We start from the raw sequence: 21,811 nt of genomic DNA on the forward strand, positions 1-21,811 counted from the left end.
AATAACTCTATTGACTACAATGCCATATTCACAAACGTCACCGTGACAGCGCCCTCTTGCCCACAACATGCTAATTTTGACTCTTGAGCAACATCAAACTTGAACACTCGGGCTCGAAAAATAGCAACAAAAGACAAGCCTCACTCAGCCTCCACACTGGAAGTCATCATCAACCATCCTACAGCAATCCTTACAGGAACACAGCGTGCATGATATAATTGTAAAATTCGGTCCGCACATGAAACTGAAATTGTTCCCGTTGTTATAATCATTCATGCTTATCGAGCACCCCGGTGAATATGTGGATAACTGTAAGTACGCGGCCTGTACATAAGCCGCAATAGTGCTCACTACTGGGGTTGCAGAATTTGTTCACGCCGGGTGTATCGAAATCAGATGCGATAGCTATGTCAGTTATCGCTGCACAGATATCACAATAGTGGTGAGTGAAGCGAATTTCGTAGTCGGATGTTAATAGTGTTTTCTGGACCACGTAGGTTGGTTTTTATAGCCAAACACTCTCATGTGCTTACATCGCTGGATACTAGTATAGGTTCAGTTCTACTAGATTGATCACTTGCATAACAGCAAGTTTTCAACACATCGGATGGAGAAAGAGAGCAAGTGAGTGTACTTCCATATTCATAGTAGTAGCCATTCGAGCTGTTCTCGACTCGTTCCAGGTGCTCAAAATTGTCGTTGATTAGTGGGACTACTCTTTATCTCGAGAGGAACTGCCGTATTGCTCCTAGGACTTTATTGTGCCTACCTTTGGTTTCAGATATGTTCCACTATCTTATTCTTCAGTGTACTCATTCAGGAGTTCAGTTGAAATTCCATCCTAATCTCTTCGTTGCGCCTTCTCCACCTAAGGATTAACAAAATAGCAGGAAATCGGTGGCATTGGCAGAAACAGAGAAGACATGGGAACGGCTGCTGCTGGTGTTGCATAGGTTTGGTTTTGTCATACACTACTGCGGGCGCTTATTCTCGTTCGTTAGACTTTTGTCGGTATTTGTCATCGTCGCACTGGAAAAGTGGTTCGCCAGCTATGTTCTTCAAGTATTCCGCATAGACTGTATAGTGCGGCAGTACCTTTGGCCAGCCTAAGTGGCTTTACGCTTCACCTTTCCAATCATAGCGCGCGTGGTGCATGTGATGGTTCACTGACCCTGAATATTACCATTCTTAAATCTATACAGGTAGATACTGCGACGGAGATGCCGACGGAGGTAGTTCAGCGTGTCACATGCTTGCACACGGTGCGGTTCCCGTTCAAATCGGCAAAGTAGGTTGATCACGTTGTATGAAGTGGGCGAAACGATACTACCGTTCTGATCGAAAATGATAGTGACTTGGCTGGAAAATGCGAGATTGGTGATAAGCTGGTGTTAAAATCAGGTCCAGTGATGCCTGTAGGACTATCATCGCCGTGGCATGTGGTTAGTAACTTAGTAAGTACGGCGTCACCCGGCTGGACAAGCGCCTACTGACATAAGATGATTTAAAAGTGAGCAGAAATCTACCTCTACTCACGATAAGATTGACAATATAACCACAAGGTACGCTCCTTGTAAACTTGAAGTGCTACTGACCGTCTGTCTCCCTGTCTAGGTCACCACTACATGTCAGGACTACTTGATGTAGCAAACAAGAAAAAGCATGCCGTGAGAGGACGCGCGACGCCGGCGCCAATGCAAACGATGCGATTGCACATGGACAAAGTGTCGGTAGTCGCATTCTTCAAAGACGGTCGACGGGTTGTCACTGGCTCATGGGACTATACCCTGCGAATCTGTGACATACAAAAAGGAACAGTGGCAGGGGGGCCATTCGTAGGCCACAGGGATAAGGTGTTTTCTGTTGCGGTATCGCCAGACGATAGGCGAATTGCGAGCGGTGGAAGAGATAACACTATCATCATCTGGGACGTTGAGAGCAAGCAGATGCTATTCGGTCCACTGGCGAAGCATACAAATTGGGTGTCCTCGGTGTGCTTCTCACCCGACGGCAAGAGACTTGCAAGCGGGTCATATGATTCGAAAGTGATCATATGGGATGCAGAAACTGGTGATGTGCTCTCAACACTCCGGAGTAGTCGAGGCGTGTCGAGCGTCGCATTCAACCCAGATGGTTCAAAATTAGCATCCGGATCATTGCGCAGCATCCAGGTTTGGCGCGCAGATAACGCCGAACTTATTTTCGAGATCAACGCTCATGAAAAATGGGTCCTCAGTGTCTTGTGGTCGCCTGATGGCCAGCAACTTGTCTCTGCATCATACGACAAAACAGTCAAGTTCTGGGACTCCTCGAATGGATACCAGATCGGTCAACCTTGCACCAGTCATACTTCCAACATTAACTTGCTTGCCATCTCTTCTGACGGCTCCTTCATTACAACTATTTCGGACGACAGGACTGTCCAACATTGGAGCACAAAATCACACCAGAAGATAGGACAACCACTCAAACACATCGAAGATGTTACATGTGTCTCCATTTCTCCCAACGCAGAATTGGTCATGGTCGGAGACTTCCGTGGCGAGGTTCGGTTCTGGTCAATCAAGGACACACTTTCCGCAGCAGTCCAGCTGTATTCTTCATCTGGCTCTTACTTCGCACACCGCAGTAAGGTGAAGTTGGGACGAAGGCTCTATACTGAGGCCCTTTTGGACGCCCAAAAGGTGCGGACAATATCTGTTATTGTTTTAACAATTGTGGTGATGTAGAAACTACCGATTCTTAGGTTATCGAGCTCAACCCATCGTCTTACCTTGGGTACAAACTGAAGCATGCAGCTCTTTATGAAGCACGGCGCTATGATGACGCAATCGAGTCCTTCAGAATCATGCTTTCCAAGTTGGATGATGCATTAGACTCACGGATACGACGTAAGCCCATAGTACCTCTGGCCTCAGTAGCCAAATTAAAGATGATTTACGCTTTTTTCAGAGTTACGCAAGCAATATGTCAGTCCGTCTCGAGTAGAAAATGCTATTCAACAAGCCATTCATACTCACCTGGACAATGCACCACTTCGTCTAATCAACACCATCACTGGGAAGATATGTGATCGACAGGCACAGATCAATGTCTTCAAGAAAAATACAGAATACAAGGAGATTTTGTCGTCGTCGATGCTGCATAGGCCCCTCCAAATGGAGCCCATCAGGGAAGCGGTTGTGAAGTACTTCAGTTGGGTCATGTTATCTCACAGGTGGGAAACCAAGGAACCGCACTTGCACGAAATTCAGGACAAGGATGTGTACACATTACGTCCAGTTGGGAAGTTGCAGAAGTTCTGCAAAATCGCTCACGATGCGGGGTATTTCTGGGCATGGAGCGATACATGCTGCATCGACCAGAAAAATAACGTCGAAGTCCAAGAATCAGTCAAGTCCATGTTCGTCTGGTATCATAACTCAGCTCTCACCATCGTCTATCTATCGGACGTTTCTCCTTCATCAAAGTGTACACTGGCAAAGAGCGTTTGGAACACGCGAGGATGGACTGTTCAGGAGTTCCTCGCTCCTACAGTTGTCCTCTTCTACCAAGCGGACTGGACCCTATATCTCGGCGACTGCTCACTCAACCACAAGGAGTCTGTCAGTATCATGGAGGAGTTGGAGCGTTCAACTGGTATAAATGCACAAGCGCTCATTGCCTTCAGCCCGGGGATGAGAAATGCCCGAGAGAAACTTCAATGGGCATCATGCCGTGTTACGACATTACAGGAAGATATTGCATACTCATTATTTGGCATCTTTGATGTCAACCTTCCTGTTATGTACGGAGAGAAAAGACAAAAAGCGCTCGGACGACTCTTACAGGAGATCATCGCTCACTCAGGTGACATCACAGCCCTGGACTGGGTTGGACAGTCATCCAGCTTCAATAGCTGTTTGCCAGCCAACATTGCCTCATACAGAGCCCTGCCATGCACAATTCCATCTCTATCCAAAGACGAGATTCAGTCATCGGTCTCCTTGCTGCGAAATGACGTGACTCAGCAGTTGGCTTCGAAACTCTATACCATCCTTGACAACCTCAATGCTCCTCGCTTCGCCAACTGCAGACTGCGCCTGCCTTGCATCACATTTTCACTCACAAAAGTCAAGCGGAGGGCCGGTACACCTTGCACCTATCATATAAAGGCAAACGGACTCCAAGACCTGGAAATCACAACGGCAAACACGCTGGTTGAGTTCTGGCCTGGAAAGTCCACTTCACAGAAATTCTTAGTCATCCGTCCGTGGAATCGTCATGATCTTGGCTTGCCCGACTTTGCAGACGAGATGCAGAACACGGATGATAGACCTGAATCGCCAGATGATCCGCTCGGCTTATCTCCTGCTCAAGAGGCGAACTTACTTGTTCGCCTCTTCGGCGCACTTTGGTCAGCTGAATCGCGGTCTCACACACGAGAGTTGGGGTTGGTTGTTCGCCTTGGACAGCCTTTTAGGGCACTTTTACTGGCGCAGCAGCGGGGTGGGGAGTATAAGAGAATTGCTTCGGATTGCAATATCATCGCACAAGTCAGGGACGTGACTCGTGTCAATGACATGATGGATGTCAGGACGTTAGAGATATTGTAGTTGTATTTTTGTTGAACGACGGGGATCTTGTACTTATTTTCTTCACACTTCGACAGCCCCTGCATGGAAAATCGTATCGTATTGTATGAGTCTTTGCTATCTCTCAGCGTTTGAGCACAAACACAATCTGCGCCTGATAATTTTAGCTATCCATTGAAATCTCGTATCTGTTCTCAATTTCCGTATGTCGTACCTCCATGTCAAACTATCAAAACGTCTCATCCAGTACAGTGCATTCATCACTTAGGGGACCTGGTCTTCAACTCAAACCGCAACTCAGGCAGCACTGTTTGGTGCCTACAGTATATGGGGTCTATCAGATATCAGACTCGGTTTCTATGTTGTGGGAAACCTATCTGCAAGACCTCCCTCCATATCCGTGAAGCCAAGAGAACGTAGATGTTTGTTGCGATCGGATCACGCTTATACCTGTGTTAAATTGATCATGATGCGTGATGGGCTGGTGGCCACACCATGTGGCTTCATACTGAAAATGGTATTGGAAATAAGTCGCCAACGGCTGGTCAAGTTCTACTTGGGCTTCCTTTTCTGTATTTAGCACCGTTTCACCCAATCAAAGGTCTTGAAGCAGGACCAAATATCCATCTTCATCATCCCGATTTTGGCGATAGAAATGCTGACCGGTGGTATATGAAGCGCAAACGCTATCGTGATACATCACCAATATTCCTCACTCGCTCACACCCATCTTTCGAACATGACCTTTATCTCAAATGATCCCAGTTCGTGGCCGATAATCAAATCAAATCTTTTATACAGCTATTGGACAGGTTTGTTTCATCAAGATGTCTAGAACTAATGTTGACTTGCGGTTTCACAGTTGCCGCTGGCGTCATTGTGGTATATGATTGGGGTGAGCAAGACAGTTTTTGAAGACTACTGATATTCTCATGATATTTCCAGCGCTAACACTCGGACAAGAGGTAGGTTGATGTTATTGCCGCAGCGACAAACTCGCTAAGGATGATGTCATAGATTGAACTGATCTGGGTGAGTAACAGCAGTCCCGTATCAAAAAAAAAAACAGGAGAATACAACGAATTCACGACAGAGGCAACGCTGGTCTCTCATGACTGTGCTGTATTTGGTCGTTCGTACCTCATGTTATGCCACAGCGTGGTCGATGGTTGTGCTGACTCCTCAATGTTCTAGATACGCTATATTGGATTACCGTATTCTGTGTATGTGTCAAGGCCAAAAATCGGCACTGCGCTAATAGCTCATCTCTGACAATTAGTCCCAATGTTCTGCGTATGTCTCATGTGTGCTGTGTTTGATCCTTCTGACCGGCGGCACACAGCAACTATACCATTGGTCTCGCTGACAGATGCAGTGAGTATTCCCCAATCATCTCATTACTATTCAATGAATACACTCATTTGTAGGGGTGAGCATGATTCCGACCATTTACTAACTTGGCTCAAGATAATGACTCGATAGGTGTGAGTCTGAGTGTTTGATCCTAGTATGAGGGTGTTCACTAATCAAGTGTTTTAGGCAGTATCATGTACTCCGCACAGAATGGGACAAATATGGTCGTAGCTGCCATGTTGGGCGGTGAGTCACCCAGCTGCAATACCTCTGTGATATCGACTCGACTGAAACCTGACGCAAGTCATCATGATTGCTCGTTTACATGCCATGTATCAGGGATCTAGAAAGATGCTCATCTTCCTTGTTATCATCTTCCTGGCTGTAAACATCGCCTGTGGAGTTATCGCGGCAATAGGAATCAAGGATACCGTATCAGGTAAGCTTTACTTGTTGACTCGAAGAACACGGTTCATTGGACAAACACCAGAGGAGTTCATACTCTTTGGCACGTATATGTGCAATTATGGATATGAAGGGGACGTCCAGCTTCTGTTCCCAATGGTTTGGACGCTCAACACTATTTGGGAGGTCCTCGCTCTGTGTCTTTCACTCTGGGTTTCTATAAAACACTTTCGTGACCTGCGACGACTCAGCTCTTCGATGGGATCGATCATCGGGGACTGTTTCACAGTGCTGACGAGATCTCACGTGTTTTATTTTGCCATGTGAGCTTGTCGTGTGAATGGGCTATCTTTTTCTCAAGTTCTGCACGTGCTAGCTTTGTTTGTGTCTCTATCATTCAGCTTGGTGCTGACTCTTCAGAGATGATCGCGGTGCGCTGACCTGTTACTGACATCTACGTGTGACCACTGCTCATCATTTCATGTTCTATTGAACCCCAGGGTGCTCTTCAAGTTTTATCGGTCATGCAGACGTTTGTGCTGGGACCACGCCTTATCCTTAGCGTTCGACAATATTATGCTGAACTCGTGGCCGAATCCGATGCAGAAACTAGCATGAATTCGATTGTCTTCCAGGAGTGCGTACATGTATCAACTAGCAGTACTGTGTAGAGAAATGCTTGCCGAGTGGTCTGCAGGGAGAAATTTGGTTGAGGATCCGTTCGTGGTGTTTATTTAACATATGGTGTTTCAAAGTATATCTGGAAGGTCTAGACAAACCTATTTCGTGTTGTATTACTACTTGAATGCAGTAGCTACCCACCATTCTTACACTAAGTGGCAAGCTGACATTATCCGGAACGTCTGGCAATCAACCCGATCCTTGATGCGAATACTAAAGTAAGAATCAGAGGAAGCCGTCCAGATAGCTGATCCCACATCAGAATCGCACTGCAGTAGCATTTACCAATGTGACTGCAAGACACATGTCAGATTTACATCAGGGTCCTTGCAACGCTCTACTCGATGGAGTACGTCCTGCTAAGTACAACTGTCAGAGCAAGGCGTCGAACGATACAGATATGCATGCATACATACACCCGTTGGCATCAATCAGCAGCCTAGGCCTCTCTCGCTTCGGGGTAGAATTCCAACATGTGGGTATCTGAAATAAGCACGGCCCTAGCCACCGGCACCTGAAAATAGAAACAACTGGCACTAGGTTGTGTCGCCAGAAAGGCCCTTGGCGAAATATTCGTACTGGCAGGGAATTATACGCGCTAGCGGAAAACACGCTCAGTAAGTCACATAGAACAATACTGAGTACTGAGTACTGAGGTGTCATGCGAATGGCACGAACTATATAGCCTATGATAAGGAGTAAGATTAGGTGAGAGACCGGGGAAACGACGTTCGGAGAGAGTTCGTGTGGTGAAGAAGCAAGAAGTTGTCAAGATAAACTGTTGCATATGGTGTTGATGCTGATAATTTGTCAAGAAGGTAATACGATATCTAAAGGTAAAAGTCAAAAGCGTTAACAGGAATCACTTGACTTAGACCAGACGCACGGACACAGCGCCTGATAACGTGGGAGCCTCAGGTGAGATAATACCCGTGGGTTAACTAATATTGAACTCGGCCAGACAAGGGCTAGGCTACTTTCATGAGATGAGTTACAACTGAGCAGAAATTCAACTCTACTCACGATAAGATTGACAACATAACCATAAGGTATGCTCTCCATAAAATTGAAATACTACTGACCCTCTGTTTCCCTGTCTAGGTCATCGCTACATGTCAGAACTACTTGATGTAGCAAACAAGAAAAAGCATGCTGCGAGAAGGCGCGTGATGCCGGCGCCAATACAAACGATGCGATTACACACGGACAAAGTGTCGGTAGTCGCATTCCTCAATGACGGTCAGCGGGTCGTCACTGGTTCATGGGACTACACCCTGCGAATATGTGACATACAGAAAGGAACAGTGGTAGGCGGGTCATTCGTGGGACACAGTAACAAGGTGTTTTCAGTCGCGGTATCGCCAGACGACAGGCAAATCGCGAGTGGTGGAAAAGATAACAATATTATCATCTGGGACGTCGAGAGCAGGCGGTTGCTATTTGACCCACTGACGAAGCATACAAATTGGGTGTCCTCGGTGTGCTTCTCCCTCGATGGCAAGAGGCTCGCAAGCGGGTCATATGATTCGACAGTGATCATATGGGATGCAGAAACCGGCGCTGTGCTCTCAACACTCCAGGGTGATCGAGGCGGGGTGTCGAGTGTCGCATTCAACCCGGATGGTTCAAAATTAGCATCCGGATCATTGCGTAGCATCCAGGTTTGGCGCACAGATAACGCCGAACTTATTTTCGAGATCAACGCTCATGAAAAATGGGTCCTCAGTGTTGTGTGGTCGCCTGATGGCCAGCAACTTGTCTCTGCATCATACGACAAAACAGTCAAGTTCTGGGACTCCTCGAAAGGGCACCAGATCGGTCAACCTTGCACCAGTCACACTTCCAACATTAACTCGCTCGCCATCTCTTCTGATGGCTCCTTTATTGCAACTGTTTCGGACGACAGGACCGTCCAAAATTGGAGCACAAAGTCACACCAGAAGATAGGAGAACCACTCAAACACATCGTAGACGTTACATGTGTCTCCATTTCTCCCGACGCAGAATTGGTCGCGGTCGGAGACCTCTATGGCGAGATTCAGTTATGGTCCATCAAGAACACACTTTCGGCAGCAGTCCAGTTGTATTCCTTGTCTGACTCTTACTTTGCACACCGCAGTAAGGTGAAGTTGAAGCGAAACCTCTATCACGAGGCCCTTTCGGACGCCCAAAAGGTGCGGACAATATCTGTCGTTGTTTCAACAATTGTGGTGATGCTAGATAATACCGATATTTAGGTTATCGAGCTCAACCCATCGTCTTACCTTGGGTACAAATTGAAGCATGCAGCTCTTTATGAAGTACGGCGCTATGATGACGCAATCGAGTCCTTCAAGATCATGCTTTCCAAGTTGGATAATGCACTCGACTCACAGATACGACGTAAGCCTATAGCACCTCGGGAGCCAAATTAAAGATGATTTACTCATTTTTTCAGAGTTACGCCAGCAATATGTCAGTCCGTCTGAAGTAGAAGATGCTATTCGGCAAGCTGTTCATGCTCACCTAGAAAATGCACCACTCCGTCTAATCCACACTATCACTGGGAAGCTATGTGATCGACAGGCACAGATCAATACCTTCAAGACAAGCATGGAGTACAAGGAGATCTTGTCATCATCAATGCTGCATAGGCACCTTCAAACGGAGCCCATCAGAGAAGCGGTTGTGAAGTACTTCAGCTGGGTCATGTTATCTCACAGGTGGGAAACCAAGGAGCCGCGGCTGCACGAAATTCAGGACAAGGACGTGTACACATTACGTCCAGTTGGAACTATAGTGAAGTTGCAGAAGTTCTGCAAAATCGCTCGCGATGCGGGGTATTCTTGGGCGTGGAGCGATACATGCTGCATTGACCAGAATAATAACGTCGAGGTCCAAGCATCAGTCAACTCCATGTTCGTCTGGTATCACAACTCGGCACTCACCATTATCTATCTATCGGACGTTTCTCCTTCGTCAAAGTGCACACTGGCAAAGAGCGTTTGGAACACACGAGGATGGACTGTTCAGGAGTTCCTCGCTCCTACAATTGTTCTCTTCTACCAAGCGGACTGGACCCTGTATCTTCACGACCACTCACTCAACCACAAGGAGTCTGTCAGTATCATGGAGGAGTTGGAGCGTTCAACTGGTATAAATGCACAGGCGCTCGTTGCCTTCAGCCCGGGGATGAGAAATGCCCGAGAGAAACTTCAATGGGCATCATGCCGTGTTACGACATTACAGGAAGACATTGCGTACTCATTATTTGGCATTTTCGGCATCCATCTACCTGTCATCTACGGAGAGAAGAAACAAAACGCGCTCGGACGTCTCTTGCAGGAGATCATCGCTCACTCGGGTGATATCACAGCCCTGGACTGGGTTGGACAGTCATCCAGCTTCAATAGCTGTCTGCCAGCCAACATTGCCTCGTACAGAGCCCCATCATGCACACTGCCATCTCTATCCGAAGACGAGATTCAGGCATCGGTCTCCTCACTGCGAAATAATGTGGCTCAGGAGTCGGCTTTGAAACTCTACACCACCCTTGACAATCTCAGTGCTCCTCGCTTCGCCAACTGCAGACTGCGCCTGCCTTGCATCACATTTCCACTCACAAAAGTCAAACGAAGCGCCGGTACGCCTTGCACCTATCATATAAAGGCAGACGGACTCCAGGACCTGGAAATCACAACGGCGGACACGCTGGTTCAATTTTGGCCTGGAAAGCCCACTTCACAGAAATTTTTGCTCATCCGTCCGTGGAATCGTCATGATCTTGGCCTGCCCGACTTTGCAGACGAGATGCACAGCGCGGATGATGGGCCTGAGCCTGGGTCTCCATCAGACGATCCACTCGGCTTATCTCCTTTAGATAATGAGCCGGCTGGTTTGCGGTCTCTTACTCGAGAACCGAGCTTACTCATTCGCCTCACACAGCAATTGGGCGCACTTTGGCTAGGGCAGCAGGAACAGGCTGATTCGCGATCTCACACGCGAGAATTGGGGTTGGTTGTTCGCCTTGGGCAGCCTTTTACTGCACTTTTACTGGCACAGCAGCGGGGTGGGGAGTATAAGAGAATTGCTTCGGAATGCAATATCATTGCACAAGTCAGGGACATGGCTTGTGTCGATGATATGATGAATGTCAGGACATTAGAGATATTATAGTTGCATTTTCGTTGAACAACGGGGAACTTTTACTCATTTTCACTCATATCTCGACAGGCCCTGCAAGGAAAATCGTATCGTATCGTATGGCAGGCAAGTAGATCACTCAGCTGTATAAATGAATTGTCATTGAGAGCGCTAGGCTAGACAGTCTTGTAAATTTTCGCATCCTTACCCTACCAGAGGCTCTTGTAAACCGCGCTTGTATACAACTGAGAGAAATGCACAGACGCTCATTACTTTCCGCCGGGTGACCATGTTGCAGGAAGACATCGCATACTCATCTTTTGGCATCCCCCTTGCTGTAATCTATAGCTAAGAAGAGAAAAAACACAGTGCATTCGGGCGGTACTTCTGCCCTTGACTAGGCTGGAAAATCATCTGAGTTTGATACTCATCTCCCAACTGGTGTTTCCTCGTACGATGCTTCGGACACCGATTCTCGCCAGTCATATTCATGTCAAACAAGCATCGAGGCGGATATGTTTCGTCACCATGAGTAATTCGATCGATTGGCAACCTGGGATGAACAGAAACAATCAGTACCACCGCTACCTCCAAACGCATGGTTAATTTATTAAACAACCACAAAGAGGGGTTACTGATTGAATATATCAGACATGTACCCACAGGAAAGAGATATCCGAAGACGTCTAATGACGTACGGGAATGCACTTCTATGACTTCGAAAAATCGCGGCAGTCATTGGAGACAGCGGTGATAGTGGCGACAGGCAGTGTTTTGGAGGGTGTGACAGGGCAAGTAGTAGTTTCGGAAATTACACGGGTCAACCCTCTACACGAGATGTGCCTTCAATGACATGTCTGGAAGAAAAGTTTTGATCAGTATGCATTGGTGAACCTAAGATACAGTATGACAATTTTAAGCATGTTTGGGCCATGGCAATTATGGGTGACGGGCCGTACCCGTGCAGTTCCCTAGGTGCGCGTCGTCGTGGTCAAGGGACTGAAAATGACCATGACTTATTCCTGTATATGTTGTTTTCCTTGTCATACATGGCCAGTATTACTCCTTCACATCCATTTTGGTTCGCCGTCTCTACGCCATCTCATTATTTTATTCCTATTCCTTTTTATTTTTTCTATCGAGTTGATATTGTAGGCTAGTCCTCTTCCTTGGACACAGAATTACCTCTCTTCGGTTCTTTGATCGAGGTTGTTGAAAATACTCATGTTTATGGATGTACTATTAGTATACAGTTTATTGAGTCTATGCAGTTTCTTCCTCTACTTACTACTAGGTGATAACGGTGGATTTTCAGTAACCTTATGTGAGCTCCATTTGAGTTGTATTCGGACAATGATTATTGTGATATCTTACGTCGAGTCAATGGTAGCAACTATCGATGCTAAAACTTTGAGGGTGTATGCATCGCGCGCTGTATCAGTACCGAGACCGATCTTACTCTTAAAATTTGACTATATTAGCAATGATCGTAAGTCGTTGAATTGATGATGCATGATACCGTCCGCATCGTGGTGTGGTATTTTTTACACCATGCCTTCAATTCAAGGGATATGTGCGAATTATCAACAACCGGGAGTGATACTTCGGGACCACCGTCAGAACAACGACATTGTGAGAGGTGAAAACTCACCGGACTGTCTGTCGTGTGCAAGTAATCGCTCTGAAGTCGTCTCGACTGTACTCACAAGTTCGCCTCGGTCGAGCATTTCGCAATGAGGCGCGAATGTTGAGGCGATCTTCTTTGGAGGAGCTGGAAAAGATGGGCATAAGCCACATGGGAAACATCAACGGGCTTCCACAGATCGTGAGGGTCTCATTCCAAAGAACACTACAGTCGCCGCGGCCATTGCAGCCTTGATAGCGGTGTTCCACTGATCATAGCAGGTGGAGAGAAGAACATAATGGCCCGCTGGCGTGCGATTAGAATGAACGGTAAGATTTACCCAGCGATCGCTGCATGCATGCGAGATATGAGAAACATGAAATCGAAGGATAATTATGAAAGGCACAATACTTTTCAGTGCTGAAGCATGTCCGCCCAACGTGTGTAGAACTTATGTAAGGCCTGCTGCCTGCCAGGCTTCTCGAGGCTCAGTGGTTGTGGGGATTTGGAGGCAACGCTACAAGAAGGCAAGAGGATGCAGCTTTAGTATTGAGGGCGACATGCAAGCTAAAATTGTCCGTGAGCATTTGAAATTCGCATGTGTTCATTCAAATAAAACTTAACTAACCTCCATGTCGTCTCCAAGCTCTATCAAAGCAGTGCACTCGCCTTCCTCTCCTCACTCACCCGCGTTCTCCCTAATCCTACCCTTGCCTTCTCCTCTTCCTTCACTCCCTCCACCCCTGGCACCTCAATATCCCCAATGCATTCGACGCGTACTCTGAGATCGGTTGGCAAAACTCGGTAGTTTTGCTAATAACACAACATGTAGGGTAGTAGTTGCATCAGAAAGGCCTTTATTGACGTGGGTCGCACGGTAGCGGCCTCTCAATCTCAAAGTTGCTTCCTCGCAAAATTTGACATTTGTCAAAGCTTTCGACAAAGCAACCTTTATGTTGGAAAGAAAAGTCTTTGTTTTATGCCCACTTGGCTGTACAGTTCTTTTTCTTTCTTTCCGTGCACATATAAGCTTGATCTATTTCAAGGAATGGGGGCATAATCTTACCTAGAACACTACCTCAGCGCTAGGTATGCCAGCAATCACACTGGCGCAGGACGCGACCCTAAGCACGCAGCTAACGTTTTCTAGCGGTTCGCAAGCGGACTCAGTTCAATCGCCTGTAAGATATGCCACATGCCCTGTTCATTCGTGATTTGACACAGATTTACCGGCAACAACGCAGACTTTCAGTACCACATCTACATTATGCTCAGCAGTTCTCCCGACCAATGCTGGATCCCAAGAAGTTAGGACTATCCCAAAACCGCGGCCTAAGCGCCGACTCAAGCCTGAGGGACCTTCAATACCCGAGCACATAGAAAACCGCGACCTACAGTGGTTTAAGGCACAACTAGAACAGCCAGCAGCTGCCCGTAATTCAAAGATTGCAAGTCCTGTGGGGGATCCAATTGCTCGACCTGCTACGCTTGTATTGTTGAATAATGTAGCAGGGGCCCCTGCTGCAGAGAAGCCAAAGCCGTCTCGCATGCCAGGGAGTATATATCCGAGACCGCCACCCAGTGGACCGATGACAGCGAACCAGCCTACAGCTGCGGAAATCATTTATCAGACGAGTACTTTTGGTGTGGACATCAAGCGATCTAACGAAGAAATAATCACGTCCGCTGTATCTGACATTACTATGAGTGAGTCACAACCGGAAAATGTTCCTCGAGATTCAGAGAAGCATCCCTCGGGCGCGCCAGAAAACGTTGCTCCCAATGTCACTATGTCCTCGCTAAAGCAAATCACGGATTTCCTAGCTTCAACGAAGCCACCTGGGACACCCACGAACCATTTAGTAGTAAAAAAAGGCGAATTTCAGTCGTGTCCAGTCACCACTCCGCAGGTTAATTCCCCGAGATTTGGAGGGCAAATGGTCATGATGATATATTGGCGAGGACTTGCATCGGCTCTTGAGACTCTTAACATCACTTTCAACCTCGATTCACATTATTCCCAAATAGCTCAGTGGGCGAAGTCGAAGCATACCAAGTCCTCACTAACCTCGTATGTAACAATTTTCTCTTGTCTGTACGCAAATTGAGCGGTTCACAGAGATTTGGAACAAGGTGTTTGTGTGTCGTTCGCTTGCTATCATCTCCCCAGTCTTCCGTTCGATCCACTAGAAGGTGATAGATCTACGCCATGCTTTGAGACACTGATGTACTCGCCATGCACGTGGCCCACATCCGGGGACGTTTCACTGCAGACGAAGCGGAACGGGAAGGATTTTATCATTCCGCTAGCTCCACCGCTTTTCGTGAGTATCAGTATGCATACTAAATTACAATCAAGTTGAAAGGTTCGTTTTGACAGGTCACCCCAGACAATTGCATCGACATCTCCGCTTTCATCAGAAGTGGAGAAAATAGGTTTTCAGTGGTCCATCAGAGTGACATGTCAGACTATTTGTTTGTGCTCCACGTCCACCATCCTACGCCGGAGCAACTTAGCTATCTCGCTTCGTGCAGGCATAGACGTGAGGAGTGGGTGAAGAGCATGAGTGATCTTTGCAAGTTTGAGCCGAAGGAATCGTTATGGAGGCAATGATTGCCATTTGAAGTTATATCATCTCGCTATTACATTACATCCGAATTGAATGTACTAGAGTACCAAGGTTTGTTAGATAAGTTTTTGGTGCTATATAGATAACGAGTTGATTTTGCCGGTTCCATGGCGTTGTCAACGGTCCGAATGGTGACCGAGGACCATAACGTGTTTCATCAACTATGTCTGTCAGTCATCAACATATATATTAATCTGACTGGGATATGGCCTTCTGTTGGCCAGCCGCGTAACAGGTTACCTTTGAGCTGTTCACTCCTTCAATATTGTGACCAGTGACGGATCTACATCCACCTCGTGCAGCATTCAATGTTGATGCATTGATGTTGCTTGCACTAATACACAAGCAACTGAAGGGTGTCTGGTCTCGTTTTTCAACAAGGTAAGAACTCCAAACTAAAAACTCATGCCACCAAATAAGTCACTGAATGAAACGCTTGCATCGTTAACTCGCAATTTCGAGACAGCGGGAGAACATCATCGCTATCAAACTAAGGAAAACCAATGCAAGGAGTTACATCAGTGTAAGTATCATTTCATTCCATGCGACCCCTCAGCCAGCTCAAAAGGCCCCTCGTCCCTTCCCTTTCCCAAACCCTCCTCTGGGGTATACGGAATCTACCAAGCACGTAAACATCACCATACAATCAACGCACGCCAAACCACTCACAAGTTACCATCCACCAAGAAGACATCCAGAGGCAAAAGACCAAGTTCTGCAGGAAGCTTGGAAATCTCGTTGTCTCTAAGGTCTAGTTCTTCTAGTTTCCAATCTGGCACCGAACGGTTACCTTTAAACAGTTCTGCGATGCCCTGGAAAGCATCAAGTCCATCTATTCGATTGCCACGGAGTCTGAGATGCCTGAGACCTTTACGACCATTGGAATTATCAGCCAGGATGAGGGAAGACAGGGCGTCCAGGGAAGCTGACGTAAGAACGTTGTAAGATAGATCCAACGTCCGAAGACTCGGGAAAACGCGTGTTAATAAAGGTAGAAGTGTATCGTTGGAGCGCAGAGAAGCAGTAGCCCCCGTTTCAGCTTGACGTGTCACAGACATCTGATCACCGAATCCACACCCATCCAGAACGAGTTCCTCCAGGCTTGGAAGTAAGACCTCACCAGTGATTGGAAGAGAAGCGCAAACATCAAATTTGCGGTTGCTTAACACGAGAGTCTTGAGTGTCTGTGCGAACGACTGCGCTGATATAGCAACGAGGGGAAGTGTCGGTGTAGGCAGGGCAAAATCTGTTTTACCTCGAGAGGATGGTGGACTTGGGAATGGAGTTGCTAAAGAGAAGGATCGAGCGTGACCCTTGGTCGGAGCTGAGAGCGGGGGTAAAGTGAGTGTTTGAGTGGTAGCCTTGTAGTATTGAGGGTTCGTTAAACTTGCGGTCGGTGATGGTTGCGAGGGGCTAGCAGGCGTGGGCGGTTGTCCGTGCCCGATAAGGGGACTAGGCTTCGGAGGTGGTGCAATATTCGCTGCAGACATTGCCGCTGCCGCTCTTGCCCGTCGACGTCCACCCTCTGTTAACAAACCCTGTTCTGCCTCGATCTCCCAAGCTTCCTTGACAACATCTGTGTTGTTTTGGCCTACGTCTGTTTTGCTGGGACCAGCGCTTTCTGTACTTGTCGCACTTTTAGGCACACGGCTCTTCACCCTTCTCTCCGCCTCTACCTCCCAAGGTTCCCGAACAACCTTTTTGCCGATAGACACCCTCAGAGTGCCTTCTGGCGGCTCCTCGGTAGTAAAATCGTATGTAATGTCCTGCTTCAGCCCAGATAACGCTGATTGCAAGCCTTCCATGGTAGCCCGAGTTTCGCCCATATCAAGGATCCGCAACCGAGGAAAACAATGACTTTCCGAAGTGGATAAGTTACTGGGGAAGGCATCATCACCGATATCGGCGGTTTCACAACGAAGTTCCTTGAGATGTTCCAAGTGACTGAGAGCTCGTATAAATGCAGGTGTCGAGTTGGAGTCACCCAAAGCTAGGGGATTTGCGGCAAAGTCAGCTTTTGTTATCAACAGAGGCAAATTGGCATGGTCTATGGTGGAAGCGGTGAGTTTGTTATGAGACACATCCAGGACAGAAAGGCGTGGCAGTGGTGACGAGGCTCTCGTGATGACAGGATCAAAGAATCCTCTGGAACTGAAGGGATCGTGTTGCGCTTTGCGTGAGGGAGACTTCAAGAACGGGGCGCCAAAGGAGAGCTCGCTGAGGGCATTATGGGACAGTTTCATGATCGTGAGATTTGGTAAGGCGAAGATATTTGAAGGTAGTGCTGTGAGGCAGTTATGAGAAAGATCTAGGGTAGTTAAAGCCGTAAGGTCGGCAAAGGTATCAGGTAAGAGAACAATCCTGTTTTGATGCAACTTGCGACGGACCACATATAAATACATCTATCACGGGAGGACGTGGTCAACACTTACATCAACGGTCTTCAGTGATCCAAAGAGAGAGATTTCGTGCTGTATTTCGACAATATCGTTATTCCATGCTTTGAGCACATGCAAGTCTTGAGCTTCAAACCACGCTGGTCCTTCTCGTTGGCCAGTCCGCCTGGACGAACATGAAGTATCCGTGGGGGACGATGTGAGTGGCTCTGAAGCTGCAGACTTCAATGGATCAGGAGTTATCCCCAAATGAATGTCAAATAAGGCAGAAGGAATGCATGATAGAGAGCGAGAGGACAAATTGATGGCACCTGCAATAGTGACCTTGTCTGATCAACGGCACGCATCCGACACGAATCGTATCCACTCACCTGTGCTTCGAGCACGCTCGATCGTTTCTTTCACAGACCACCTCCCCAAATCGAGTGTTTCTTCTTCGTTCTTCTTCGGATTTACATCTTCGAGGTTCTCAAATTCACCAAAGCCTGCGCTATTACCAAGGCCTGAAGAAGTAGATATAGCCTTTTTGGCTTCGGCTCGCCTCAGGGCGACAGCTTCCTTGATGCTCAATGGTGTTTTGGGAACAGGTGGTTCATTTTCGACAGGCGGTGGCCTACGGATAGCCTTAGACGGAGATTTTGGGACCGACTTAGTCCTCACGCGAGGAGAAGACACACTGGCGGCAGGCTTAGACGGCGAAGGAGCTCGTGAGCGAGCAGGGGGCACGAGAGTCGTCTTCACCGTTGGACGTGAAGATGGTTGAGGAATGCGAGACATTTTTGTGTACTAAGAGTTTTGAGCTATATAGGAAGAGTTGACTGGCAAATAGAGAAATAAGTGAAAGAGGCAGAAGTTCAACGTTGATTATATTTGGGGTTCGTCTTCGGAACGGTGACTTTGTACTCACGCAAGTCAAACCCAAATCAACCGACTGTTCTTATGTACGAAGTGATTCAAGACGTCAACGTTTCAACCGTGAGTGTAAATATTAGACTGAGGAATTATCAAGCGACAAGGGTGAATTCATGACTTCCTGAAGCAGAGCACACAATAAAGTATCCTACGTGTCATCTGATGATAATGGCCCTCCAGAATCGCCATCTTCATCGTCATCATATATCCTGACGTCTTGAACGTCATCTGCAACCCTTGCAAAATCTTCCGAGTCACCTTGCTCCCGACGGTATACCGACAGATCCCAGTCTTCGGTTTCGTCTTCGTCGTCTTCGAACCATTCTGGATTGTATTGGAACTAAAATTGTCTTGAATCAATGGGGGATGGCCGCGTATTGTTCATTACTACGTACCAAATCTCGCCCACTCATGCCCGAGTTCTTGCCAGCTGCATGTTGCGTTTCTTTCGCTTTCCGCAGTGCGTCTGTCTCGGCTTCTTTCTTGTCCATCCTAGTTTTCTTCCATACGGCGAAAGTCTCTGGAGTGACTGGAGTTAGATTTGACCCTAGTTTGTGGCGCTGTGGTTTCGCAACGTGAGATCCTTTGGTAATTGCGTTACTCCTTGATTAGACTCGCCTGAATTTCAAGGAAGTCTTCCAGACTGATAATGTTGGCTTTCGCTGCCTCCTCGGCGGCCTTGCGCTCCGATCTGAGCACAAACCCAGGAGGTAAGGCATGCCTATACTGGCACTTTTCGCTTCCATTGGGGCATTCCCAGAACCACCCAAACCTTGAAAGAAAATGATTAAGTCAGTCAAACTGAAGAGTTCAAGATTTCCGCACTTTTGAGTCTCGATGGCCTCAATAAAAAATTTGCACACGATCTATACGTACGTTGAGTAGAGGCCCGAGCGGTGATGCATCCCGACCCACGTCTGTTGTTGTTCTAGGATTGCCGTGCTTCGATAGGACTACATTCCGTAGCTTCTCCTCATCCCAGTTCTCCATAGTATCTGATGAAGGACATGATGAGAAACTCGGCCAGTTGACTCATGAACACCGTACCTTTCATCTTGTCTTCTCTGCTATCCTCATACAAATTCTTCTTCTCCACCTTGCGGCCAATATTGAGATCATGGCTGAATTTGCACTTGTTACCCTTCTCACAGTTTCCAGCTTTGTAGAAAGCACAAAGCACCGTTTTGGGATCGACTCCAAAAGGTACCTTCTGCGTCTGAACAGGCTTGAACATAGCAGCTTCCTCTTTCCTGCGTTTCTCCTCCTCGAGTTTCGCTTTCTCGCGCAGTTCCTTTTCTTTCTCCTTTGCAACCGCTTCCTTGGACTTTCCAGTCATAGCTTGCTGCTGCTGCAAAATCTGCACCTGCTTCTGGACCCTGGCAGATTTATTTTTCTGTATACACGGTCAAGAAAAACGTCAAGAAAAAGTATATGACCATGCCTACATTCTTCATGCCGAAAGTCTTCGTGAAGTAACTGATCGATCAGTTCTTTCCTGAGATGAGCTGCATGATGATCTACCTTGTCGTCCTTCACCTTCGAACCTGAAGGCACGTTCTGCTTCTTTGGAGGCATGATTAGGGTAGCTCGTGATCGTGAGTGGGTAAAGACTGTTTAAAAGGTCAACGATGGTGCTGTCTATGGGACTCCACGAAAGTCTGTCACTCGCAGATATCGTGCACACTTCAAGTTAGAAGGATGTAATTGGTAGTAGTTCTCAGCCACTGCTGACAAATTTTATAAAAAATGGTTTACAGTTTCACTACCAATTCACTACTAGTACTAAGTCAAGGCTTAGATTGCTCAGCGCTCATTTTGCGCTCTAGCGGAAACATCCACCTTCCTTTGCAGTTACCGGTACAGCGGTACTAGTATCAACGTTGGTTAGATAGCACTCAAGCATGAACTGTTTGCCAGTGGTCACTCTTTTTTCCTTCGATTTATATCTCATCTTCCACTGTAGAATCACTCAGACTGAGGATGATCGGTATATGGTTAGGTTCGAGTCCATCGACCCAAGTCAACAGTTTTACTAGTGAGGTATGTCTCCCGGGTATATTATATCTGTATCATTGCGTTAACGAGGACCATGTCGGCGACCATATAATGAAGGTCAATGGAACTCTCTTCATCTTGATCGCGCACTGAGTCTGGATCCATCTCTGAAGGCACAAAATTCGATTCTGAGAAAAAAGGCTCAGGAAATCTCTCATACGAAATTGGGTCATATATCACAGACTGACGGTCAGCAATGCAGAACAGGTTGCCTTCGTTTGATCCACGACTTATTGCAACCCTGTCAACCGACGGCGTCAGGTCAAGTCACCAACGAGGACCACGCTATATCGCACGGAAATCTGCTGTACTCTGTGTTAATGCTTTCAATTTGACCGTAAAGACCGCAGAAGTGGTCCGCGCTAAAATCTAGACGAGATCAAGAAGGCTGCCGCGGCAGGGAAACTCGGAGCACTACCTTGCGAACCAGGTCCTCCGCCCATTTAGTGAGCCTATGGAAGGGACAGACACGGCACCGTTGGCTGAACGTCTTGGTGAACGTCAAACCACTCGTGCCTCCGAATCAAGCACAACGTTTCCAAAAGGACTGGATTGGGGATGTTATCGCATTAGTGCTACATGCATACTGTAGCCTGTAAAAATGAAATGAGGCCACATTATTCCTCTACAGCGCTCACTTGATACTCACTGGTCGCTCTAATAATTCCATCTGGATAAATGATGACGACTGTTGGATGAGTTTTATCCTTCGTAACCTTGTAAGCTGCATGTGCATGCTAACCATCATGATGAAATGAAGATTTTCGCAACTAAACTCTGTGGGTGGGCATGGATAGACGATTACTGTCTTCCGCTGGTCTGGGAAGGAGTGCTACACGGAATGTTGGATACTGAACCGAGAAACTTGCCAACGACATTATCGATGTAAGCGAGATTCTTTAAGATCGCTATTAGTTGCAAGTCGAGAGTAAAATCGCATGTCCAGGACGATTGAGCTTCAAGCTTGAACGGTAGTCGACACCAAGTGTATAGAGCTGACGGGGCATGAAAATTTATTGTTCAGTCCGGCTATGATGAATCATTAATGAACTTCCTGCT

General features: G+C 47.1%; 7 protein-coding genes across 7 annotated transcripts; 4 read left to right on the plus strand and 3 right to left on the minus strand.

The window, feature by feature from the left end:
• The first annotated feature begins 2,465 nt into the window (after positions 1 to 2,465).
• Positions 2,466 to 4,713, plus strand: F5147DRAFT_764851 (uncharacterized protein). The gene is made up of 3 exons (XM_041440730.1): positions 2,466 to 2,684; positions 2,747 to 2,891; positions 2,953 to 4,713. Exons 1-3 carry the CDS (start codon positions 2,523 to 2,525, stop codon positions 4,593 to 4,595), a joined length of 1,950 nt encoding a protein of 649 aa, XP_041285114.1. The 5' UTR covers positions 2,466 to 2,522; the 3' UTR covers positions 4,596 to 4,713.
• A 442-nt stretch (positions 4,714 to 5,155) lies between these two features.
• F5147DRAFT_67974 (uncharacterized protein) lies at positions 5,156 to 7,334 on the plus strand. Its single transcript, XM_041436270.1, has 12 exons — positions 5,156 to 5,386; positions 5,437 to 5,469; positions 5,520 to 5,539; positions 5,592 to 5,606; positions 5,668 to 5,706; positions 5,769 to 5,809; positions 5,917 to 5,948; positions 6,114 to 6,173; positions 6,232 to 6,366; positions 6,418 to 6,655; positions 6,709 to 6,763; positions 6,833 to 7,334. The coding sequence occupies exons 1-12, from the start codon at positions 5,314 to 5,316 to the stop codon at positions 7,001 to 7,003; spliced, it is 912 nt and encodes a 303-aa protein (XP_041285115.1). The 5' UTR covers positions 5,156 to 5,313; the 3' UTR covers positions 7,004 to 7,334.
• A 35-nt stretch (positions 7,335 to 7,369) lies between these two features.
• F5147DRAFT_67999 (uncharacterized protein) lies at positions 7,370 to 8,154 on the minus strand. Its single transcript, XM_041436287.1, has 4 exons — positions 8,037 to 8,154; positions 7,900 to 7,986; positions 7,426 to 7,843; positions 7,370 to 7,372 (listed from the first exon to the last, which is right to left on the minus strand). Exons 1-3 carry the CDS (start codon positions 8,057 to 8,059, stop codon positions 7,636 to 7,638), a joined length of 318 nt encoding a protein of 105 aa, XP_041285116.1. The 5' UTR covers positions 8,060 to 8,154; the 3' UTR covers positions 7,370 to 7,372; positions 7,426 to 7,635.
• On the plus strand, positions 8,037 to 11,353 carry F5147DRAFT_67970 (WD40-repeat-containing domain protein). The gene is made up of 3 exons (XM_041436267.1): positions 8,037 to 9,187; positions 9,251 to 9,395; positions 9,451 to 11,353. Exons 1-3 carry the CDS (start codon positions 8,126 to 8,128, stop codon positions 11,166 to 11,168), a joined length of 2,925 nt encoding a protein of 974 aa, XP_041285117.1. The 5' UTR covers positions 8,037 to 8,125; the 3' UTR covers positions 11,169 to 11,353.
• Positions 11,354 to 14,502: 3,149 nt separating this feature from the next.
• F5147DRAFT_644412 (uncharacterized protein) lies at positions 14,503 to 15,373 on the plus strand (the record flags this gene model as incomplete). The annotated part of the gene is made up of 3 exons (XM_041433139.1): positions 14,503 to 14,830; positions 14,879 to 15,083; positions 15,140 to 15,373. Exons 1-3 carry the CDS (start codon positions 14,550 to 14,552, stop codon positions 15,371 to 15,373), a joined length of 720 nt encoding a protein of 239 aa, XP_041285118.1. The 5' UTR covers positions 14,503 to 14,549.
• A 432-nt stretch (positions 15,374 to 15,805) lies between these two features.
• Positions 15,806 to 18,638, minus strand: F5147DRAFT_728063 (uncharacterized protein). Its single transcript, XM_041439299.1, has 4 exons — positions 18,157 to 18,638; positions 17,822 to 18,096; positions 16,059 to 17,764; positions 15,806 to 16,006 (listed from the first exon to the last, which is right to left on the minus strand). Exons 1-4 carry the CDS (start codon positions 18,560 to 18,562, stop codon positions 15,925 to 15,927), a joined length of 2,469 nt encoding a protein of 822 aa, XP_041285119.1. The 5' UTR covers positions 18,563 to 18,638; the 3' UTR covers positions 15,806 to 15,924.
• Positions 18,639 to 18,740: 102 nt separating this feature from the next.
• F5147DRAFT_728067 (uncharacterized protein) lies at positions 18,741 to 20,387 on the minus strand. Its single transcript, XM_041439300.1, has 8 exons — positions 20,219 to 20,387; positions 20,143 to 20,160; positions 19,745 to 20,090; positions 19,613 to 19,692; positions 19,523 to 19,563; positions 19,316 to 19,469; positions 19,093 to 19,257; positions 18,741 to 19,037 (listed from the first exon to the last, which is right to left on the minus strand). The coding sequence occupies exons 1-8, from the start codon at positions 20,270 to 20,272 to the stop codon at positions 18,846 to 18,848; spliced, it is 1,050 nt and encodes a 349-aa protein (XP_041285120.1). The 5' UTR covers positions 20,273 to 20,387; the 3' UTR covers positions 18,741 to 18,845.
• Positions 20,388 to 21,811: the final 1,424 nt, after the last annotated feature.

Source organism: Suillus discolor, assembly GCF_016758755.1.
Source record: "Suillus discolor strain FC423 chromosome Unknown F5147scaffold_135, whole genome shotgun sequence".
NCBI classification, from domain to species: Eukaryota; Fungi; Basidiomycota; class Agaricomycetes; order Boletales; family Suillaceae; genus Suillus; species Suillus discolor.